General features: G+C 49.0%; 1 protein-coding gene across 5 annotated transcripts; it reads right to left on the bottom strand.

Moving 5' to 3' along the window:
• Positions 1 to 1428: 1428 nt before the first annotated feature.
• On the bottom strand, positions 1429 to 23374 carry Traip (TRAF-interacting protein). Of its 5 annotated transcripts, none has more exons than XR_003947857.1 (15): positions 22527 to 23374; positions 17777 to 17834; positions 17270 to 17353; positions 14844 to 14883; positions 14133 to 14260; positions 12627 to 12721; positions 12044 to 12157; positions 11358 to 11445; positions 10779 to 10868; positions 10282 to 10392; positions 4950 to 5105; positions 3647 to 3695; positions 3081 to 3230; positions 2941 to 2991; positions 1429 to 2725 (listed from the first exon to the last, which is right to left on the bottom strand). XR_003947857.1 is itself a non-coding variant. In NM_011634.3 (15 exons), exons 1-15 carry the CDS (start codon positions 22622 to 22624, stop codon positions 2603 to 2605), a joined length of 1413 nt encoding a protein of 470 aa, NP_035764.2. In that variant the 5' UTR covers positions 22625 to 22736; the 3' UTR covers positions 1431 to 2602. The 5 variants fall into 5 exon arrangements, 4 of the variants coding, with proteins under 4 accessions (NP_035764.2, XP_006511757.1, XP_006511756.1 ...); NM_011634.3 differs by having other exon boundaries at positions 1431 to 2725; positions 10282 to 10370; positions 22527 to 22736; XM_006511694.4 differs by lacking the exon at positions 22527 to 23374 and having other exon boundaries at positions 2169 to 2725; positions 10282 to 10370; positions 17442 to 22100.
• Between the last annotated feature and the right edge of the window lie 274 nt (positions 23375 to 23648).

Raw genomic sequence — 23648 nt, 5'->3', positions numbered from 1 at the left:
GAGTTCTGGAAACAGAGCCTAGGACCTCTGGGAGAGCGACAAGTGCCCTTAACCACTGAGCCATCTCTCCAGTCCCTATTTTTGTTTTTTGGGGACAGGGTCCCACATAGTCCAGGTTGGCTCATTATAGTCAAGGATGCCCTTGAACTTCTGACCCTTCTGCCTTTATTTCCTAAAAAGGGATGGCATCGCCACACTCAAGATTATGTGATGCTGGGCACGGAAAGCACTCTACCAACAGAGCTACATACTCAGCTGTGCTTTTCAAAGTTCTGTTGTTGTTTGTTTTTGTTTTAGGGAGGGAATCTCATGTAATCCAGGCTGCCCTGGAACTCATCGTGATTGACAATAACTTCCACCTCTATACCAATGTGAATATAAATCTGTACTTCTACACATGGACCCAGGCTTGCCACTTGAGTCTTGCTTTTTTTATAACAACTTACTTTCAAGGGGACCCTTGGACCATGTTCATCTGCTCTGGAGGCAGTCAGTCCCCCAGTGACCACATCCATCCCTCCAGAAACAGCCCCTCAGTGACCATGTCCATCCCTCTGAAGACAGTCCTCCAGGGACCATGTTCATCCCTCTGGAAGCAGTCAGTCCTCCTTGTGACCATGTTCCTCCCTCCAGAGACAGTCCCCCAGTGACCATGTCCATCCCTCTGGAGGTAGTCCCCCAGTGACCATGTCCATCCCTCTGGAGGTAGTCCCCCCTGTGACCTGATGTTACTCAGCTTTCTGTCACTGTGACAAAATACCTGACACAAATGGAAAAGTTCACCTCTTAGAAACTGTGATGTCGCTGGGGGATGTGTTGCATTTGGGAGGCAGAGGCAGGTGGATCTCCAGGAGTTCCAGGCCAGCCAGAGCTTCACAATGAGTCCACCCTAACCCTCCCCTCACACACACACACTCCAAAACCAACCAAAAATACGGAGGTTTCTAATCTACAAACACATTTTCTTCCTGTGTACCTTTATGGGTCATACTTTTTTCAAAGGGAAGGGACAGCCATATTTCTAAATTCCTTTTATCACAGAAACTGTCAGCAGCAGGCAGTTACAGTCTCCACTCCTAGCCTTATATTGTCTCTACAGGTTTACCTGTTCTAGACACTGTAAATGGAATCAGAGACTCACTGTCTCTCTACCTCACTTGTTTTAATTTCCTGAGTTCCTCACCTACAGGCTGACTTACAGATTCCCACCACTGGTGGTTGGAGCTGTCACCCACTATACAGAGAATACTGCGGATAACTCACCTAAGCCCAGCCTGCATGTGCTAGCAGCCAGCCTGTTTTCAACCAGATGGTGCAATTCTCCTCCCTAAACCTCTTTGGCTCCTTATCATCCCCAAATGGGTTCAACACCCGTAGCTGTCTAAGTTACCTTCCTGTTACTGTGATAAAATACTCTGCCAAACCAACTTAGGGGAGAAAGTTTTTATTTTAGCTTCAAGATTCAGGTTACAGGTTCATTGCAGGGAAGTCTAGGCAGAGGGTGGAGCAGTGAGTAGCGCTCAGGAGCAGACATAGTGCATGTGTTCTTGTGCTCAGCTCTTTGTTTGCTCTTTAAACAGCCCAGGATCCTCCGCCTAGGGGAGGAATGGTGCCAACTTATAGTAGGCACAATCAAGATAACCCTCCACAGACATGCCCACAGGCCAAGCTAATCTAGATCTCAAGGAGAGGCCCTTTCCACGTGACTCTAGATCATGCTGAGTTGCCAATCAAAGCTAAGCATCACTTAAAGAAGGCTATCATCTCCATCCAGACAGCCTCAGGCTCCTCCCATTTCCTGGCAAGTGGTTGGATTGTCTTCAGCACGAGGCACGCGGTGTGAGAGGGAAGCCAGTGAGCTCCTGTTCAATAACAGGAGTGGCTTAGGCCATCTGACTCAGGCAAGTGGCCAATAGGGAAATTCTCTTGGTGAAAGTCCTGAACCCAAGCCCTAGAGGCTAACAGTTGGTCAGTAGTTATCTGTTGTGCTTGCTGGAACTCACTGGGCTCACCCACCTGCTTTGTTTACAGTTTGGACTGCAGGGCTGCCATTCTTGCTAGTCTTCCTGTGCCCTGGGAGAGAGCCAATGCCATGCCTAGACTTAAAATACTAGGTCTAAGCCTAGAAATTTTCTAAGGTTTTGGTACAAATTTATACAGCCAGAGCCTAGAAGAAAAGATGCCTTTTTATTTTACACAGAAAACTTCCCCAACCTTTCCCTATCACCACCTCACCCCATAATTTCAAGCAATAAGCTGGAGGCAGGCAGGAGTTCAAGCGCAGGGTCCTCCAGCCTGCATAGGATCCTCCAGCACTCCCATCCACTTAGAGTCAATGTGACCCTGTTCTATAAAAACAAAAGGAGTCCAGCCACACCTGGTTGTAGCTATAAGCAAAACCCTGCAACTGGAAGTAGGCCCTGCTGATCGGAACAGTAAACTGGTCATGTGGCTTCCCAGTGTGGTGCAGGGCGCAGTGAACACAGGAAGTGTGTTTTCTGGGCATCTCTCTTGGACTGGTCCAAGAGGAGCCATCTTCCAAAAACACTTCCGGTTAGCCAGGTCTTGGCCCACTAATTGCAAACATGACTCTGGTCACCGTTCACTGACATAAGAAGGTATCCAGCTTGGGCTGGGAGGCAGAACTCACAGTCTTTATTCTCACTTTCTGTTTACTCTTGGCCTTGGACTTAACAGGCACTGGTCGGATAATGGTTGTGTCCCTCTGGAAGCAATGTCAAGGAAGAAGCTTGAGAGGGGACTGGAACCCAGGGCAGGAAAGCGCAGACCCTGGGTCAGGAAGTGCAGATACACTGAGCAAGGCGCAGCTGGGCCCATCTTAGGCTGTAGGCACTGGAAGTAATGAACTTGGGGATACAGATCAGGGCATGGCATATGCCCCTAAGGTCATCTCAGACCATGGCCATAGAAAAAGGATACAGGCTGGATGAATTTTGTTCGTCCTCCAAGCCCATCAAAGCCTATTCTTACCTAGGGAGAGGGAAGAGATGAGTGGGTTAGAGTAATGGATAGGGAGCTGACGACCCTGCCCCACCCTCAAGGCTGGCCACCACACGCACCACATCTGTGCTGCAACGGGATTCTGCTGTGGTCCTGTTGGGCTGTTTCTGACCCAGGACAGCATTCCGGATGAAGAGAGGGAAGGCACCAGCCAGTTCCTCATCTAGCTCTCCTACACATCGCTGGCCACCCAGTGAGAGCTGGGACTCCTGTTGGAATAATGCCAGAGTCAGACACAACAAGCCAGACAGCAGCATAGGACATGGGGCAGTGATGGAGAAAGGACTGGAGGCAGGGGAAAGTGAGCCAGGGCCCAAGGATGGCTCTGAAGAGTCTCAGTCCTGGGCCCAGGGAGGGAACCTGAACATAGTCTGTGCTCTCAGAAGTAGAGCGTTTCTTTTTCTTTGTTTTATTTTGTTTTGAGATGGTCTCACTAAAGTCCGGGATGCCCAGAACTCACTATGCAGGGTTCTCCTCCTGCCTTACCTTCCCAAACACTGGATTACAGTGGTATAACCATCCCCCCCCCCCCCCCACACACACACAGGTTAGAGGGATAGGTTTTCCTGTTCTGGCAAGGCCTGGGTGGGACTGTCTGCATGCCTTTGAGGAACCCGGCCCTTACCGGCTTGGAGACTTTGTGCACCTTCTTGAGGACATTCTGCATGGGAGAGCTGTGAGACGAGACAGGAGACGTGAAGGCAAGTAAGCAAGATGGCGGGCACAAGCCCTTCAGAGGAGTCTCTACGTGGCAGGCTGCCATCATGGCTCTGCTTGGCCAGGAACCTCAGCAGACCCTCCCCAAGTATAGTCAGAAAAGATTAGCTCCAGGGTCAGGGAGACAGGACCATGCCTCAGTCTGGGCTCTCATTTCAGTGCTCCCCAAGTTCTTAGGCTCCTCACCAAGTTCTAGGGAGCCCAGCCAATGTCCTATGCACAGAGGATGAGCATTCACAGCCTCAACTGGCAGCTGAAGAGGGAATAAGAGGAAGCCGGAGGATGGAGCGGACGGACCCCACAGCTCTCTGCTGTAGCTGTGCGACTTGGGCTTCTCGCTGCGACCAGACCAGCGGTGTGCAGCATGGGAGCCATGTTCAGCTGCTTTGCCCTTGGGTTCCCTCTCACTGTCATGGCCTGACATAACAGTTCTTTTCTCTTACATCCAAAGTCTCACATGAAGATTTTCTTAGGACCAGAGAGATGGCTCAGCAGATAAAACTCTGCCACCAAGCCTGTCAACCCAACTTGGATCCTTGGCCCCCACACGGTGCAAGAAGAGAGCCAACTTCTACACATATACATAGTCCTCTTATCGCCACGTGAACCCCCACCCTACCCCCAGAAAAAACCAGATGAATGAAATGTTTAAAAATGTAAAAAGACCTCCTTTTCTGGAGTAGCACAGACCCATGTACATGAAGGGGCACAGTCATGTGTCTGGCCAAGGAGATGGCCTCCCTCTCCTTGTTCCATGGCATGTCTAGAGCAGGTCCCACCTCACAGCTGCACAGAAGCCCTCCTATCTGCCTAAATGGGATCTTTCCCTAGGTGGTAGGGTTATGGGATCATGGTTTGACATGGTCCTGCGTTAAGCAGGAACCTCAGAGACACATGAGAAAAATTCAGAGTCCCACACCAGGACTCTGATGGGCAGGCACTCAGAGTATTAGGATACCTGCCTCAGTACCAATCCAGACTTCCCCTACTGAGACTCACATCCCAACACATCGTCCTGAGGCTTGTTAGGGTTAAAGAACTAAGCAGGACTCCCAGAATGAGCACTCAAGCCAACGAGGCTGGGGCTGGAACCAAAGCTGTATCCTAGCCTAAGCAGCTGCACCAACCACTCAGAGCCATCGGGGCAGGACCCACCAGTGACTTAGCTATGGCCTTCCTGATTATAGGAACCTCCGGGGACCAATACTTACCGTGCCCTCTCCAGGCACAGCTTCTTGGGGAGGCAATGCTGGGAGCCAGAGGTCTGGGTTGGAGGGGTATTTACATCAAAGGTGGTATTGAGATCAATCTCATCACCGAAGGGTGGCTGGTGAAGCCTCGGGTTCATCATCTCCACAGGGGCTGGGCTGAAGGCAGACAAAATATCTCATTATTCAGGACTGCGGTGATGACCCAGAGAGATCACAGATCCTTAGGTATCAGAAGTAACTCAGCTTGGCCCAGTGAAGTTGGCTCAGGTGGTAATACAATTGTCCCCAATCCTGAAGCCCTGAGTTCAATCCTTGGAGCCCATATGGAAAAAAAGAGAAAACTGAATACTTCCAGTTGTCCTGATGCATCCTGTGGTACACACACACGTTGAAAAACAAAAAAACAAAAAACAAAACAGAAGAAGAGGAAGAGACAGCTGAGTTCCAGGGGCTCCTAATGCCTATCCCTGACTCAGGGTCACCCCAGAGCCTGAAATCATCGAGTTCCCTTTTTATATGCCTCGATAGCTAGCTATGGGCACACAGACACAGACCATATTAGAGCACACGAGGGCACGGGCCCCATGTTGAACTATACCAGAGGGCCAAAGAGCCTGCATTGTGGAGACAGTACTTGGGGTGACAGGAGTGAAGTTTTCCTAGATTTTAAGGTTGAGAGGTAAAAGGGCTGGGACTCACAGTGTTGCCTATATATAAGCAGGCTTAATCTCTAAGAATAAGCTAAGCGGCTTCAGCCTTTGCATAGCTATGTGACCATTGAAAATCAGGAAAAAGAAAGTAAACAAAAGCAAAACCAAATTCAAAAGGGGGCTGGTTTGGTAGGGTCACTGGGTAAAGGCCAATGACCTGTGTTTGACTCCCCAGCACCCACATGGTGGATGAGCACTGACTCCCACAAGTTACCTTCTGACTTGCACAAGCAGACATGTGTAATTCATGCACAAGCAGACATGTGTAATACATGCACACACGCTTAAAATAAAATCAATGGGAAAAATGTAAGCCAAAGGAATGAGCAGGATGCTTCCCTTTGAGCACATACTTCCTGTGAACTCAGTGCCAGCCATTCAGCCACATTACTGCAGTGATAGAGCCGGGAAGATGCTGTTGCTTCTCACGGCACATGGTGTGCTCGTGGCTGGTACTGCAGGAGCTGACGGATGAAGACACTACATAGTGTTCTCAAGAGTAACTTTAGTGGGACTGGAGGGATGGCTCAGCGGTTAAGAACACTGACTTCTCTTCCAGAAGTCCTGAGTTCAATTCCCAGCAACCATATGGTGGCTCACAACCATCTATAATAGGATCTAATGCCCTCCTCTTAAGACATCTACAGTGTACTCATTTATAAAAAATAAATAATTAAAAAAGAGGAACTTTAGTAACATAGAAAAATACTCATATGGTCAATTTAATGTCACACACCTATGATCTCAGGCAAGAAGATCATGAGTTCAAAGCTAGTTTGAGGGCAGCCTACACTATATATCAAGACTGCCTAAAAGAGAATATAAAAAAATATATACATGCACAAACCAGGCATCATGGCACACACCTCTGAATCCTAGCTGAGGTGGATGGATCTTTGTGAACTTGAGGCCAGCTGATCTATACAGTGAGTTCCAGGACAGTCAGAGAGATCCTGTCTCAGAAGACAAAACTATACATGCATGTCCGATTGTATGACGTGGTGCCCTCTCCTCCATATGCCTAGGATTCTTGGTGCTTCCTTCACTACAGCACAGGTCTGCCTCGAGGCACTGAGTGTTCCATCACCTCTGCGACACTCACCTATGACCAATTTACACAGCTTCACATTACCGGCCTCAGGAAATGAGGCAAGGCACTCAAACTCAAAGCCTTCTTCCTTTCTAAGCCAAAGCCCTAGGCAGATGTTACTTGTGCGGCCGTTGTCAGCACATCCTGCACGAACTCAGTGCCTCTTAGTCCTGCCCTATCTCATCAGAATTTAGGAGCCCTTAGGGCCCACGAGAGATGTCTTCCTATCACTTCCCCTATAGCTCCCTTTCCTCTGAACTGCGCCCCAGTGGGCAAGAGCTATGGTGTAGCTTTGAAAAACTGAGGGAAGGAAAGGCAAGGGTCCCTTGGAGCTGCCCTAAAATAACCGAAGCATGGCTGGGGATGTGGCTCAGGTAGTACAGTGCTAGCCTAGCATGTATGAGGCTCTGGGTTCAATCCCACCTCTGCATACATCAGATGTGGTAGAATATGACTGTAATCCTAGCACTCAGGATGTAGAGCCAGAAAGATAGGAAGTTCAAGATCATACTCAGATACATATCGAGTTTGAAACCAGCCTGGGTTATATAATATATCATAATGCATCAAGAAGATAAAATAATAAAATAAAATGATGGCTGGAGCACTAGCTGTTCTTCCAGAGGTCCTGAGTTCAATTCCCAGCAACCACATGGCAGCTGATCTGATGCCCTCTTCTGGTGTGCAGACACACGTGTAAAGCACCATGATGACAGAAGCAAAGGGTAACCCCACCACAACAAACGAGGCATGGGCATCACCAGCGACATCCAGACCCTTCCACGAGATACTGAGCACGGCCAGGGGAATGTGAGCCTCACACAGAAGCCGGAATCTACAGGGGCAGGCTTGGGGGCACAAAGCAGCTTTGAGAACAGCTCAAGGAATCAATTGGTAGGAGACGGGATGAAATGAGGGATATGCAGCAGGTCCCAGAACTATCTTCCAGAAACATTTCCAATAGTTTCTACTGTTCTTAGGATGAAATCTGCACCTGCAAGGCTGACATATGAAGGCTGGCAGAGATCTGACCCACCTGCCACCCACCCCTCTCCTCTAAGCCCACCTTAGCAATGCCCCAAGGACTGTGAACTCGTCATCCTCTCTGCCTAGATTTCTCTTCCTTCAGATTTAATGGTGGTTTTATGAATGTGATGAACGTGACTACACATCTCATCTGTATTAGGAAAGTTTAAGAATCTCACCAAACTACACAGCAACAAGTCAGAGAGAAAGACAGAGGCACTTGTAGATCAGAGAAAACTGGAAATGCCCCCAACCCCGGAACCAGCAGCCTGTTTTGGAGATCTAGGGGCCCTAGGAGGGAGAACCTGGAATTCAGAATCGAGTATGCCAAGTTTAAAAGGCTAATGCTAAACGCAGCAGTCCTATCCCTGGGGTTTCGCGCCTAGAAAGATACTGGTGAAGACAGGGAACCTGTCCACAACTTGAAGGGCAGCCCAGCAGGCTTAGGACTGAGGTTTGGCTAATGCAGTGCCCTCCTGATTTGAGAGACCAGAACTATCCTCTTAGTGCCAAAGTAAGGTGTGGCCCTGGCATGAGGCTTATTGACCAGACAGAGGGCTCATTCCCACCTGGGCGTTCCAGACCGGATTCTTCTATAATATGGGGCTGCCTAGTGGACTCCGGGCCTAATCATCCTACCCACAAAAACAAGGCTGCACTGGCAGCCAATACCTAGTACAGGAACATAGCCCAGAAAAGCCTGGGGAGTAAGGGAAATTAGCAAAAGTGGGTATGCACAGTCCCTGGGCACCTAGGTAGCCCATGTGCTTGTGTTTTCCTTGCTATAACAGCCAGGCACAGAGGACAACTGTGTGAAAGGAGCCCGAGGCTCGCAGAACAGAAGCTAGAGGGATCACCATCAGGGAACCGCGGGTATTCCTGAGAATGCTTCTCTATCCCCAGCCTGAGGCAGCTTAGGCTAAGGTTTTCTCTACAGTACAGTTTCTGAGATTGTCGTTTTCCTAGGGCACATACTACATGTATGTAAGCTCTTGACAAAGCCCTCGTGTTACAATGGACTTCAGAGAAGGCATGGCCGATGGCTGGGTGTGGTAGGAGGAAGAATCAGGGACAGAGCCTACTGAGTTGTCAAGGTCACCCCTGTGCTGGACCGCATGGCAGACCATGTGCCGGACCGCATGGCAGACCATGTGCCCACCACAGTCCCACAGTTCTCAGGTCGTCATAAACTACAACAGGAGGGTAGTTTGGGCTCTACAGAGAGATGCTAAGGAAAAAAATAAGAGCTGGTGAGATGGCTCAGAGGGTGAGGGCGTTTCTGCATCAGTCTGGCAACTTCTGTTAGATCCCTTCAACCTATGTTGAAGTAAAAGGAGAGAAATGATCCACAAAGTTATGCTCTGACCTCTATACTGTGACACGAACAACCACACACTCACTCATGCATGCGCATATACTCTTTCATACACATACTCATTCATGCACACATACATATGTATATATAATACATACACACACTCTTACACAAATATACTCATTCATGAATACACACATGAGGCACACACACACACAAGCACACACACAATGTGCTATCTGGCTGAGGAAGCTGGCCAGCACAAACAGAGCCTTCAGATAGGAAAGAAAAGAAGCAATTGTGGAAGCAGGAAGAAGTGTTTTCTTATGGTTGGCTGTGACACGGCAGGATCCTAGGAAACCATTTAAACCTAAGCCCGCTCCATGACTGTCCTGAGACACAGTATTGAGGAACTGAGAGATGGGGAGTCAGGGGCCACAGTACCCAGGAGGAAAGTGGAGTGTTGGAAGGCACTGAATGGGTAAACTGCACTGGCAGAAAGAAAGGGCATACTGATTTGCCATAATATGTTAAAAAGTGACTTAAGTAAAACTCTGGGCTGTTGACAGTTTTAATTTGGCTCCCTTGCTGGGGTCCTGTAGCAGGCAGAAGACAGCCTTGAGGATATTCTTAGCCAGCCCATTTCTGTGAAAAACACTCAGGAAGACTGAAGCTTGCTCCTAGCAGGGACACCAATCCCTGGGTCGTTTGGCTCCCTCTGCTGGCAGCCTGAAAGCACACTCCTGGACCCGCGAGGATTATTTATTTATTTTGGACTGGCTGGCCTGGAACTCTCTGTAGACCAGGCTGGTCTTGAATTCATAGATACATCTGTCTGCCTCTGCCTCCCGAATGCTAGGATTAAAGACGTGCACCAACACCACCAGGCTGAGGGGGCTTATTTTAGAGTGAGCACTCTCAAGTATGTTTCAGAGATGGGGCAGACAGACGCATGTGGTGAGAAACTCCAGGATACTCCAAGACAACCACTGCCCCTGCCCTGTCCTCAGGCTACTCAAAGGCTTTCTCTGCCTTTCCTGGTCAGACCCCAAATTCTCTCAAAGCCGCTTTTCAGTTAGAGCCTGGCTGGCTCTCTGGTCAGAAGGTCCATAAACACATCTATCCCACCAAAGCCAGGAGCGCAGGCTCTCTTAGCTTGTGATCCAGAATCACCCCAGAAGGGTAACAAACCTCTCAAAAACCAGGCGGCTGACCGTCTCATTGGTCGCCGGAGGCAGGCTCAAGGTTCCCTGGAGGATCATCAGCTTCTTTCTTAGGCTCTGGAGAAAGGAGAGCGAGAACCTGAGAGAAAGGTTGTGGCACTAAGGAGAAACGCCTGTGTAAAGGGCACAGGGAACAGAGTGAGGGCTGACCACCAACACCAGCCAGGCCTGAGAACTCCGCTTGGTGGCATACTCGCTCTGGAGATTAGGGACCGCCTTGGAGGTAAGAACTGAGCAGACGACAGAGGAAGATTCACGGTGCCCTTAGCCCTCTGCTGAGGAGGGACAGGCTCAAGGCCAGACTAGGGTGCATATGCTGACCCACCTCCAACCCAGGAGGATACAGAGGGCCCGGAAACACCAATGACTGTAACACAGGTTTCCAGGCAGAAACAGTCCAGCCCTACCCTTAGAGGCACATAACCCCTCAGGTCCCCTCACTTCCCACAGGCCAGGGTGTCTCACCGTGATCTCCTGGTCAGCACTTTGTAAGTCCTTCTGGGCTGACCTCAGTTCTAACTTGGCCTGATCCAGCTCAGTGTTGAGAGTCTTCAACTGTAAGAAAGGAGAAGCCAGTGGTGCCACATGACCTGCCCCTACCTGCTGCTATCCAGTGTATGTTTGGGTAGTCTAAAAAAAAAAAAAAAAACCGGAGGTACAGGGGAGACCCCAGACATCAACTAAGCATGAATATGGGCTGCCTGGGGGCAAGCGTGTCTCTGTACACAGTGCGGCCTACAGAAGGAAAGCAGCAGGCCCAAGAACCCTCGGTTTGGGATGGGGTATAAAGTGGGCTGCTGGCGCTACCATACTGGAGGTTTGTGCTCTCCAAGCCAGCTAAGATGCATCTAGGAATCAAGAAGAGCAAAAGGTGGCATGAGTGTGTGCTGGGGACCCAAGTGACAAGCCAGAGTCTGAGACAGTGCACAGTAAAAGGCATACCCAGTGTCTGTAGGCCACCTTCTCTGGCCCAGTGGTGTGGGCATGGATGGCCTAGCTCAGGAGACCCACCTCCCTTTCCCTTTGTCACCACCAGTCAGTCACCTTGCTCCTAGAGGACACCAAATCCTTCTTCAACCTGTCAGCCAGTTCCCCTGTGGCCTTCCGAGCTTCCTTCAGATTCTCATACTCTCTGCAAAGCAGCCATGAGAAGAGACACAGAACAGAACACCCTGACTGGCATGGTCGGTGCTGTGACTAAGCCATAGCGCCAGCTTAACAGAGGCCTCACAAATGAGCTCCTCCTCACCCGCCTGCCAGGGCCCCTGGCAGGCCCTGCATGTGTAATGAGGTGGAGGAACAAATCCTGGTCACACTCAGGAACTGCGCCTTGAGCATGCAAGCCTCACTAGGGGGCTCCCTACAACCCCAAATGGAGGCAAGCAGCTCCTTTCTCCAGCTTCCTGTCACCACCATAATGAAGGATATGGGGAGTTTGCTATGGAAGTCAGGCAGGGTCAGAAACAGGGCTAATGCAGAAGACTCCAGATCTCCTGAGGGAGCTCACTGCTGAGAGCTGCATGAGCTCCTCAGAGACAAAACTTGCATCCATACTCTTCTCTCAGCAAGGGCAAACCCCTCTCTCCATGCAGAAAAGTGGAGGTCAGAGGGGCCTCGGAAGTAGCCTAAGAGCTAGAGTTCACCTTACGACAATATGGTTCTACAACCTGCTCCTTCACAGTATCTGCATTACAAAAGATGATGGCAGAGGCACGCCCGAGCTTACGCACTTCTTGAGGGACACGCAGTACACAGCCAGCTGCTCCACCGCTGACTGTCCCACACCCATGTCTCGAATCATCTCCTCCACCTCAGACCGCTGGCTCTGGAGTAGGAGCTCAATTCTGAAAAACATTCCCGGCCCACGGCATTTGAAATCTGGAGGCTGATGGTTAGTCTGCCTCCCTTTGCTGCTGTTGCTATGGCAACAGCCTGGGCTGCTAGGATGCTTTAGCAGGTGGGTGTGCCCAAGGAAAGGTTCTACAGCAGAGATGAGCTCAGCTCCAGGGATGCTTCTGAGGAAAAAGAGGTGCTGACAGAGGACTTCAAGGTCAGGGACTTCACACAGAGAGGCTCCTGGAGGGAAAGGCATGGCAAGCCACCTATCCATAGGCAACAGAACAAGAAGTGTAATGAGAGGACTCACAAAAAGGGAAGGGGCCCACAGAGGTTAAAAAAGGAAATCTGTGGCCAAAGGCACCTGGGAATCTGAATCAAAGATGAACAAGACCCATTTTCAGCTGCAGCCCTGAGAATCCGCCCCCTGGTGCCCTAGGTATGAAAGGACAGTATAGAAGCCAGCTGGGGACTCACTGCTCCATGGTTTTCATCTTGCACTTGAGTCGGTGGGCCTCCTCCCGAGCTTGTTTGGTCTCATCCTGCCGCTGCTCCAGGAACTTCATCTGTTTCTGAAGAATAAGCACAAGACACCTTCTCAGTGTCTCAGAACCATGGCCACTGAGAGCTGTTTGTACTGTATCTTTTGTTTGGTTTTGGTTTTTGACAGGGTTTTACATACCCTAGGTTGGCTTTGAACTCACCATGCAGCCAAGGATAACCCCTATGTGCTGGGATTTTAGGAGTGGACCTTCATACTTGCCTATCTTTTGAAGATGCTGATAGAGCAGGAGATAAACTGCCAAGAGCCCCCTCATGCTGATCTAGTCTCTGTGTGGCCTCTGTGTGCATGTGTCTGTGTCTCTCTGTGTCTGAAACGTTGAGAATCCAAGCCAGGCTTTGAACCGCAGCCTTCTCTTGGCCCATGCTTTTTTGCTAGACTTTTAGGGCAGCAGTTTCCTCACCCTGGAGATGGGCCTCCCTGGCTTACCGACTCAGAACTACTGTGATCTGCCAAGGGTCTCACTGTACATGCTCGCATATGGAAGAAGCCAAGAGCTCAAACCTATATCTCATCTATACACATAGACAAGAAGTGCCAGAATAGGAGAGACAAGGCAGGAGCTGTCCTCAGCACGAGACCTTCCCAGGTCTGACCAGGGATGCATCAGAGACTGCTCTGTAACCTGGTGCTGGCCCCTTCCCTCCCACTGGCTAGGCCATGTGATGCAGCTCGGCCTCCAAGCAGGAACAGAAAATGAAAATCCTAGGGCCCCATCTGTTCACAAGGATGGCTCCCATCCCTTTCAGATGGCACCCAGCAAGGGCTGCTCCTGCCTACAAGGCTAGAATATCAATCATGAGTTCAGATCAATCGCCTCGTGGCCCTCAGAGAGCAAGAGGCTCACGAACCCAGGCTGATACAAAATTCATCTGGGTCTAGGCCTGCTTGCTCTACAGGCTTTGATCTGCTCGGTCAGCTCAGCACAGCGGACTTCAAAGGCCTTTGCTCCTCCCTAGGATGCTGTTTGATCTGGCTCCAGAGAGCAGCCCCGCCAAGGACTGGAGTCCTAATGGAAGATTCTTCAGACTGGCCTCATCAGTGGAGTATGAGACACTTTTGGAAACATGGCCCAGCCTACTCAGGTCTCCATTGAGCAGGCCCCATGTGAAATGTTGGGGAGGCCTTGTTACTGGACACAAAGCCCACAAGCACAGCCATTGCGCCCCTTTCCTTATGGTCTGGAGGAGAATGGTCTGGGAAGCAGAGATGTGCCTTCACTTTATTTACTACTGTATAACATAAACAAAGGCATTGGTTGAGGCAGAAATAGAAGATATGATCAGAAATGTGAGCCTAGGCTGGGCATGGCAGTGCATGCCTTTAATCTCTACACTTGGGAGGCAGGGGCAGGTAGATCGCTGCGTGTTCCAAACCAGCCGTGGCTGTGGCCATACCTCCCACTGACTCTGAGGACTTACTTTCAGGGTGGAACACAGCATCTCTGCCTTGTTTAAGGCGTTCTGTAGGGACTCCACGGTAGCATTGCGTTCTTCCAGGGTGTCCCGTAGAGTGTCGATAATGGCCTGGCTGTCCCGTTTCTCCCTGTCTGGAGCAGAAGCAGAGGGGAGCAAGGCGAAGAAAGGCCCAATCATGCCTGAGAACCTTAACCTCTGACACCCAGCAGCTCCTCCTTGAGTCAGGTAAGGACAAGGCACAGGGGAGCAAGCTGGGTGCCCCGCTTCTCTCTGCCGTGCACCGGGAAGTCTAAGCTAGCTTTCACTGCTCTCCTTAGACTGGCTCTCCTTCTTCCTGCTGGAACTGTCTGGGTAGATGGCACTGTTCTCCCACTCCAGTGGGTCTAGGTAATCCATCATTCCAGAACCCAAGCAAATGCCTGTCAAATCCAGCAGTAGCAAGCCCAGAAGATACAAGGCATCAGGTGGGGCCCCTCCCAAAACTACTCCTGAGCACAGGGTTCCAAGCAGGGAAGAGGCCAGCCTGGCCGAGGCAGGCAGCTTCAGTCATCTCTCTCCTTTTTAACTGGTTTTAAGAGCTAGCAAGATTCTGGGAAATACAAAGCAGAACGAGCCCCTGGCTATGCCAGAGGTCAAAGGCCCCCCTCTCACACTCCCTCCCTCCAACAACCAAGCCAGAGACTTCCCAGGGCCTCTTGTCTCTTGCTAACTTACCTTTCTGGGAAAGCTGAGCTTTGACGCTGTCCAGTTCATTCTGCAAGACAATGCACATACTAAGCATCAGGAACACATTACGGCTCGCCTCCATTCAGCCTCCCATAAGGCTGTGCAGAGCCCAGGGGCAGTGAACATGAATGGACCCAATACACTTTAAAGCCAAGCCAACAGAGACAGGCACATTTTATTTTTCTTTTTTTCAAACAAGGTGTCACTAGGTGGCTCAGGCTGTCCTGGAACTCACTATGTGGACCAGGCTGGCCTTGAACTCTCAAAAATCCATCTGCCTCTGCTTCTGCGCTCTATAGAGCTGGGATTAAAGGCATGTGTCACCATGCCTGGTATGGGACTTTTTTTTTCTTTAAGATTTATTTATTTCTAGGCAGAAGAGATGGCTCAGCAATTATGAGCTGCTTTTCCAGAGGTCCCAAATTCAATTCCCTGAAATCACAAGGCTGCTCACAATCGTCTATAATGAGATCCAATACCCTCTTCTGGCATGCAGGCATACATACGTAAACAGCCTCATATGCATAAGATATATAAATCTTTTAATATGATTTATTTTCTATGTGTCGGTGTTGTGCCTGCATTTATGTCAATGCACCGTGTATTCACATTGCCTCCTGAGTTCAGAAGAAGGTGTTAGATTCCCTGAAACTGGAACTATGGACAGTTGTCAGCTGCCACTTAGGTGCTGGGAATCAAACCCTGTCATTTGCTAGAGCAGCCAACGCCCTAAACACTGAACCATCTCTCCAGCCTCCTTCTGAGCCTTTTAAAAAGGTAAGGTAAGATGTAGGGAATGAATGCTACAGGAAGTAGAGCTTGGCCTGCTGTTCAGCCAATAGCAGAGGCTCCGGGGCTGCTGGCCCTGCCATATCCTCACTCTCCGGCACGAACTTGGGACACAGGGACCCATCAGGGACATAGCACAGGGATAGCCCGGCACTCGAGACCATTACTAGCTCTCTTCATCTTGGGCTTTGATGCTTTAGTCCACCTCCCTCCAAGCTCCAGGAGGGCTCCCACTTGGGAGTCTAGAAAGCCCAATGTCCGTGTGAGCAAGAGGCAAACAAAGGTTTTTACAGCACACTTCCAGGCTCAGGCAAGGGTCCACTGTGGAAGAATCTGGGCAGACTTCCCTCCAGATCACACTTTAAACATTAACAGAAGACTCAGAACTTCTTGTGTGACCAGTAGTAAGGGCTCTGCTACCAGCATCTCTGCCCAGGGCTCTGGGGCAGGAGCTCCTGGCAGCTGGGCTGGGGACTGTGGACCTAACAGCTGGGAATGGAACTGGTAGATAGGTAAGGACATGCAGAGATCAGACGCCCCATAGTCTCCTGGCTCTTTCCACGCCTCAGCAGGATGCTTTCCAAGTCCTTGCTCCAAACTATTCAAGATGTGGCCTCTGTGTCTCACAGCCTTGGCTTTGAAAGCTAAAGAAAAGACTGGAAGCTGCCTTTGTTATCTCCATCACAGGGAGGACACCTCTTAAAGCTGGGAGCAGTTACCATGACGATGCACAGGATGGCTCCAAACACAAAAGCTCAACCATCTTGAAGCACAGAGGTTTCAAGGACATCACAGCACCCAGTGGGTTGAGGTCAAACGAGTCGAGTCGTAATCTGACAAATTCTCAGCAAATTAACCCTTACAGTCCAGCAATCACTGGCAAACTCCAACTCAACTTCATCAAGATATTCTGCCAATCCAGCTTCCCCAAACAAAAAGGAAGGAAATTTTAGATATGGGGGGAAAATGGGAGAAATATAGAAGATAACCTGGTTACCCTCCCTGTGGTCTGATCTTCCTTCCACCTGGTTAGAAATACCAAATCCAGGAGCTTTGTCCTCTCCGGCTGGGCTTGGAAAGGCCCAGCATCTGCCACTACACCATGCTCTCCAGACAATTTCGAGGCCCAGGCAGGTTAGGGAATGGTGGATTCACACATCTTCCCTGACTAGTGAGAATGGAAGGAAGACCGTAAGTCCTTCATACAGCTCAGGGTCTTAGAGGCCCTGAGAGCCCAAGGGGAGATCCACTAGTCGCTTATCCCCTCTCCACTGACAGTGTATGCCTCTGATGACTGTCTCGAGGTTGCTTGCCTGCACCTGACAGCTCTACCTGCTCCACAAGCCTCGCTCCACACACTCTAGGCACCTTTTCTTTCTTTCTTTCTTCTTCTTTTCTTTTTTTTTGGGGGGGGGGGTTGAGACAGGGTTTCTCTGTATAGTCCTGGCTATCCTGGAACTCACTCTGTAGACCAGGCTGGCCTCGAAATCCACCTGCCTCTTCCTCCCAAGTGCTGGGATTAAAGGCGTGTGCTACCACTGCCCAGCTCTAGGTACGTTTTCTAAGTAGAAAGGTGAACTTCCAGAGGGTTTGGAATTTAGTAGGAGGAGATAAATTCTATGTACCTTTAAGAATTCTGCATCCAAGACATTCTCCTCTTCCTGGGCGAGGTCAAAGAAAAGTTTGTTTATAATAGTCTTTTTGCCAACCTGGATGAGAAAATGAGACAGATTAGAATGGTGAAGTGTGTCGAAGTTGAGGAAGAGGAAGGCCTGAGTGTGGGGTTCGACTGCCTACCTCATGTTCTAGGTCTGCTCTCAGACCTAACTTTCCACATGCATCCTCTTGCTGGTGGATGAAGTCATGTCTATGCACAGGGACATTTGCTAAACATTAGAGGCAGCCAAGTATACACAAGTGAAGCCTGGTTGGGAAAGTCTATCTTCCAGCCACCCGAGGGGGTAAGCAGGCCTCCTGAGTGACTCACAGATGTTTGGGAGGATCAGCTGGCCTCACACCAACAGGGTCAAAAGGTCAAAATGTTTCTATTTCAGAGATGTTTTCCCCATCCCTGCCTTCTGGAAAGAAGAGGTAGGTCTTCAGCAGAGATGTCCCCACTCCATCATCCTTACCTGGATTCTACACTGTGGGCAGGTCCGACTTGGTGCTGTCTCAAACCACTGGATTAGGCTACAGTGAAAACAGAATGAAAGACTAGTAATCCTGGCATGGCTGGGGATACAGGTCACATGACCACTGCTATTAGCTCCACTTTAAGACCGGCCTGCCTGCCTTGCCTACAATGAGAGGCTATCACTACAGGCAGGACAGTCCTGCGGGCCTGAGCAACGCTGTTGTTTCAGGTTGGAAGTCTTGGCCCAGGGCTGTTCTTTGCAGCTGGGCTGTACAGTGTAGGTGACAAAGCTCAGAGTCTCTCAGAGACATAGTCTTTGATAATACCCTACTTCAGGTTAGGAATTTAGGGGTCTTAAGTAGTGGTAAAAGCAAAACATGGACAGATTTACATCAGTTATTGGTATGGACAAGTATTAAATGTTAATTGAAACAGTTCCCTGTAGGTGTGGCGGTGTCTAACTGTAATCCTCGGTCTAGGCAAGAGAATCACGAGCTCCAAACAAGCCTCGGCTTGAGAGAGAGACCAGGGATGGGAGTGGGGCAGCCTTCTTCACCCCAGAATAAGAGACAAACTCCCCTTCAAAAACCATCTCGCATGTCCAAGTCTTTTCTATAAACACATTAAAAAACTACAAATACATTCAAAGATCACATACTACAAAATTAAAGCTAATCAGACACAGGAGAGTGAGTTAACTAAGAAGCATCATAGCCGGGCAGCGGTGGCGCACACCTTTAATCCCTGCACTCGGGAGGCAGAGGCAGACGGATTTCTGAGTTCCAGGCCAGCCTGGTCTACAGAGTGAGTTCCAGGACAGCCAGGGCTACACAGAGAATCACTGTCTCAGAAAAAACAAAAACAAAAACAAAAAACAAAGAAGCATATTATCAATGAATCATTAAAACATATTGAAAAGAAGGCACATGCACAAAAACATAATATTCTGTATGATCTCATCTGTATAACAGAAAACCTCAAAATGGTACCTTTATGTGTGTGAGGGTGCTGGTGGGAGGGCACGTGAGATTTCTAATGCAGGCATTATCCTCTTTTTTTCTGCAGAGCTGGAGAGCAAACCCAGGTCCTTATTTACTCGGGACAAGTGCTGTACCCGTGAGCTTCCCTCCCAGTCCTATACCATACTTCTAGATCTGGATTCTGGCTGCACAGATGTGCTGGGCATGTGACAACCCTACAAGTTATGCACTTAAAAAAAAAAAGATTTATTTATTTATTTATTTATTTTATGTATATGCGCATACTGTAGCTGTCCAGATAGTTGTGAGCCATCATGTGGTTGCTGGGATTAGAACTCCGGTCCTTTGGAAGAGCAGTCGGTGCTCTTAACCGCTGAGCCATCTCTCCAGCCCAAGCTATGCACTTTTAACATGTGTACTTCTCTGTAGTTTCTTCTACATTACTTCAACAGAATAGAGTAAGCAAGACAGTGTCTCAGGCCTGTAACCTCAGCATTTACAAGACCAAGACAAGGCGATTACAATGTCTAACACTAAAAATAATAAAAAGGTGTTTAAAAGTCAGCTTGTGCAGCCCAGAGATGTGAGAGAGACCTAGAGAGACACACAGACAGAGAGAGACACACAGATATAGAGAGACAGAGAAAGAGAGAGGAAGACAGAGACAGAGAGAGAAGTCGGCAGCTGTTGTGGAAAATAGTATGCCAGTTCCGAAAAAACCCTAAATATAGAATCTCCATCTGCCCCAGTCTTTCAGCTCCCAGGTATACATCCTAAAGAACGGAAACAGGGGCTCAGAAAGGTATCTGTACAGCAGCTCAGAGCAGCATTATTCACAGCAGTCAAAAATCTGGAAATACCTGTCTATCAGCAAATGAATAAACAAAATATGGTATTTTCATGCATACAATTAAATATTGGCCACAACAAAAATGAAATTCTGATACATGCTAGAAGATGGGTGAATGATAAAATTATAATGCTACGTGAAATACATCAGACTCGAAAGGACACAGAATACAAGACTCAACCTATAGGATCCCTGGGATAGGGAACTCAGGGACAGGCGGTGTAGCAGAGGGTCTCAGGGTCTGGGAGGACTAACATGGAGAGTTAGCATGTAACAGTGGGCTATGATCGTCTGCGGCTGATGGCAAGTTCAGATGAGAACACTGAAGGGTATATCACATTGCAAATGTGCTCAATGCTACAGAATCAGCGTCTAAAGATGGTTACAGTAGTGCTGGCTGGGCTGGCACACAATTTTAATTTCTGAGCTCAGGTGGATCTCCTTGTTCATGGTCAGCTACATATTGAGACTCTGTCTCCCAACAACAAAAAAATTTACTCAAGAATACTTGGGGTTGGGCTGGAGAGATGGCTCAGCGGGTAAGAGCACTGACTGCTGTTCTGAAGGTCCTGAGTTCAAATCCCAGCAACCTCATGATGGCTCACAACCACCCGTAATGAGAGTCTGAAGTCAGCTACAGTATACTTATGTATAATAATAAATAAATCTTAAAAAAAAAAAAGATACTTGGGGCAGGAAGGTCTTGGAATGTAACTCAATTGCTGAGCATACACAAAGCCCAAAATTCAATCCCTAGCATTATATAAACCAAAAAGAATGGTACATACTTTCACACTTGAGAGATGGAGGCAGAATGATTACAAATTCAGGGCCATCCCTGGCTACGCAGCAAGTTCAAGGCCAGCCAAGGGTACGTGAGACAAAGTGCACAGGTGGAAGCCAGAAGTGGTGGCTCTCACCTGCAATCACAGCACTCAGAAGGCTGAGGCAAGAGGACTGCCATGAATCCCAAACTAGCCAATACTACATAGCAAGACCTTGTTTCAAAAACAAAACAAACAAAAAATAGCTATAAGGCCTGGGGTATAACCAGTAGTAGAACACTTGCCTTCCAGGCACAGGACATGGATCTGAGAGACAGGGGAGGTGGGGCATATACCTGCAATCTGAGCTCTAGGAGGCAGAAGAAACAGAACCAGAAATTCAGTCAGCCTGAGCTCTACACAGCAAGGCCTGTTTGTTTGTCTGTTTTAAAAGGCTGGAGAGATGACAGCTTACTGGTTGAGAGTAGGTGTTGGTACTGCTCCTGCGGCTGTCCTGAGTTCAGTTCCCAGCACTCTTATCAGGTGACTCACGACTGTCTAGCTCCAGCCCCACGGGGATCAGATGACCCTGGCCTCTGAGGTTACCCATACTCATATGCACATAGCCACACAAAGACATACACATAGAACACATAATTTAAAATAAAAATAAGATTAAAAAAATCAGCTAGGTGTGGGTGTGGTGGCGCACACCTTTAATCCCAAAATTTGGGAGACAGTGGTGAGCAGATCTAGCTTGAGTTCGAGGCCAGCCTGGTCTACAGAGTGAGTTCCAGCACAGCCAGGGCTACACAGAGAAACACTTTCTTGAAAACAGCAAACAAAAAGACAAGAAAACCCCCACAAAATCCAACAGGTGGAACAAGATAGAAAATACTGAATATGACAAATTTCATCAGTAAGCTCACACTTAAGGCTTAAAAAGGTTCAGTTTAGTACCAAATTTTTAAAGCCAAATATGATTTCAAGAAACAGACCTAAAACATAATTACACAGGAAAGTCCAAGGTGAAAGCTTAGGGAGAGAGCAGGTGATACAAAGTAGCTTTAGTGGCGGGGTTACTTCTAACCTAACTACACAATGGCTCCTTAGGAATGGAGCTCAGGCCACACAACACTGTATTATGTGGTTTTGTTTGTTTGTCTTTTTGACACAAGGTCTGGGAAAATTCAGGCTGACTTTTGCCTTACTTATGTAGCTGAGACTAACCTTAAAACTCCCAATCATTCAGTCTCCACACTGTCCCTCCTCCCCAGCCTGTACTGGGATATGCAACACAACAGACTCTAAGGTCGGTTTTAAACAAAGCTTTGCAAATGGGAGACACCCAGAAGTGTTCACACCACTTCCTGCTTTGTGGGCCCTATTGCCCCTCAAAAACCTCCCAGTCTCCCAAAGGAGACCTCTCTTCTACCTTATTTTCTCTTTGGTTGGGAGCTTTGGATCAGCCTGCTCAGTTGCAAAGGGACTCTTTCGTCACCCACAAGACAACTGAACATCAGGACCCCTCGACGACAGGAACACACTTCCTTGCCATTCCAAGTTAAGCCAGGTGTACTGGAGTGTCTGATCAACGAGGTGTTTCTGGATAGAAACAATCCAAAGCATTCCAGCAAACGACAGACCCTTAAAGATTGCCAGAAACCTATCAGCATAAATTGGTCTGTTTCTTTTTTTGTTTTGTTTTGCGAGACAGGGTTTCTCTGTATAGCCCTGGCTGTCCTGGAATTCACTCTGTAGACCAGGCTGGCCTCGAACTCAGAAATCCGCCTGCCTCTGCCTCCCAAGTGCTGGGATTAAAGGCTTGCGCCACCACCGCCCGGCTGTTGGTCTGTCTCTTGACTCTCAAATAAAATACAATAGCTCGTTAGTGCAGTAAAAGCTCATCTTCGCTCAAACTAATAGTTTTGAAGTCATTTCTTAGCGCAATAAAGAAGCACTCTTTCACCGTGGGCTACCGGTATCACTTCCACCTGGCCCACTTCGGCCCAGGTTGGAAAGCTTCCGTGAGGCTCCTCTAATGTCGTCGTCACTTGTCTTAGTTCGGAGGAGGGATTGTCTCTAGGCCCGACACCCCCATAGCGTCTAAGTGGTTCTAGGACACGCACGGGGCCCTACACCGCCGTCACTCACCATTGCAGATGAAAAGTGTGGCCACAGTGGATGGCAGCCACGTCACGGGAGTGATCGAAGAAGTCGGAGCAGATAGTGCACAGAGCGCGGATAGGCATGATGGCTCGACTCAAGCAGCCCAGGGAACCAGCTGCCAGCGACAGACACAGTTTGGTGGCCGAACCGGCCACCGCTCCGGTTCCTTCAAATTTCGCTCCACCGCACGACTTCCGGTAGTGAACCGGAAGGAATAACAAACCCACGCCTGAGTGCTTCCCTCTGATTGGACAAACTTCGGGGCGGGGCGCTGGAGGGCTGTGATAAGCAGCCCGCCAGCCGTGCGGAATCCTGGGATTTAGCTCCTTCGGGTCTCCTGGGAGTGGGTCCCTGTTTCTACCGCAAAACCCTGCGATCCCCTGTGGCGTAAAACAGTGAAACTACAGTCTGACCCCTATCCCTGCTAAGCCGGGTATTGTCTCAAGCTAGAGCCGGTGCGAAGTGAACCAGACCCCTTCTTGCTGCACTTCAGGGCAGTCAAATAGACTGGAATGCCAAGAAAAGGGGATGATGGTACCATGGCTATGGAAAGTAATAGGCCATACGCTGGCAGCCCACAGTTCCCAAACAGAAAGAGGGCTCCCCACTTTCTAAACCTTCTACTATGGATCATCTTGGAAAGGTGGACACATTAAGTCCTAGCCCTTCGAACCACTACACTAGTCCTGGCTTTATTCAAATATGACCTAATAACCTTTGAGATTAGGTAGACACTGGAGCTAGTAATTTAGCCCTTTCCTCCCAGAATGCCTCATACCTGAGACTGTAGGATGGTGATTTTGGAGGTACAGATGCTTCAAAGACCAGGAAATAACAAACCCTCTTTATTATTCCCACATCAGATAATTTAAGGTCCTCCCTGAGAAAGGCCATCTTGAGTTGAAGCGAGGCTCCTTAGCGATTTTTACGGTATCGTTAGCAGTATTACTCCCTCAGAAGAAGCATACATAACTTTATAAAGTAGGTCTGCTCCAGCCGGGGAAGACAGAATGAAATCTTTTTGGTCTAAGTGGAAAGCACAGGTATTCACAGGAAGTAGGCATCAAGAAGCACAGAACTGTTGTGCAATCCCACCCTCTCCCCACT

The sequence above is a fragment of the Mus musculus genome, chromosome 9 (genome assembly GCF_000001635.26).
Source record: "Mus musculus strain C57BL/6J chromosome 9, GRCm38.p6 C57BL/6J".
Taxonomy (NCBI): domain Eukaryota; kingdom Metazoa; phylum Chordata; class Mammalia; order Rodentia; family Muridae; genus Mus; species Mus musculus.
Note: the sequence above shows the minus strand (reverse complement) of the source record. Positions and strands in the feature narration are given on the sequence as shown.

What these genes read in the sequence shown, in the direction of transcription:
- Traip (NM_011634.3), bottom strand. Translation starts at nt 22,624, where the DNA reads ATGCCTATCCGCGCTCTGTGCACTATCTGCTCCGACTTCTTCGATCAC. An exon ending in CACACTTTTCATCTGCAATG is followed by an intron (nt 17,835 to 22,526) that starts GTGAGTGACGGC and finishes TTTTCACTGTAG; the next exon opens with CCTAATCCAGTGGTTTGAGA. An exon ending in CCCGTTGCAGCACAGATGTG is followed by an intron (nt 2,992 to 3,080) that starts GTGCGTGTGGTG and finishes CCCTCTCCCTAG; the next exon opens with GTAAGAATAGGCTTTGATGG.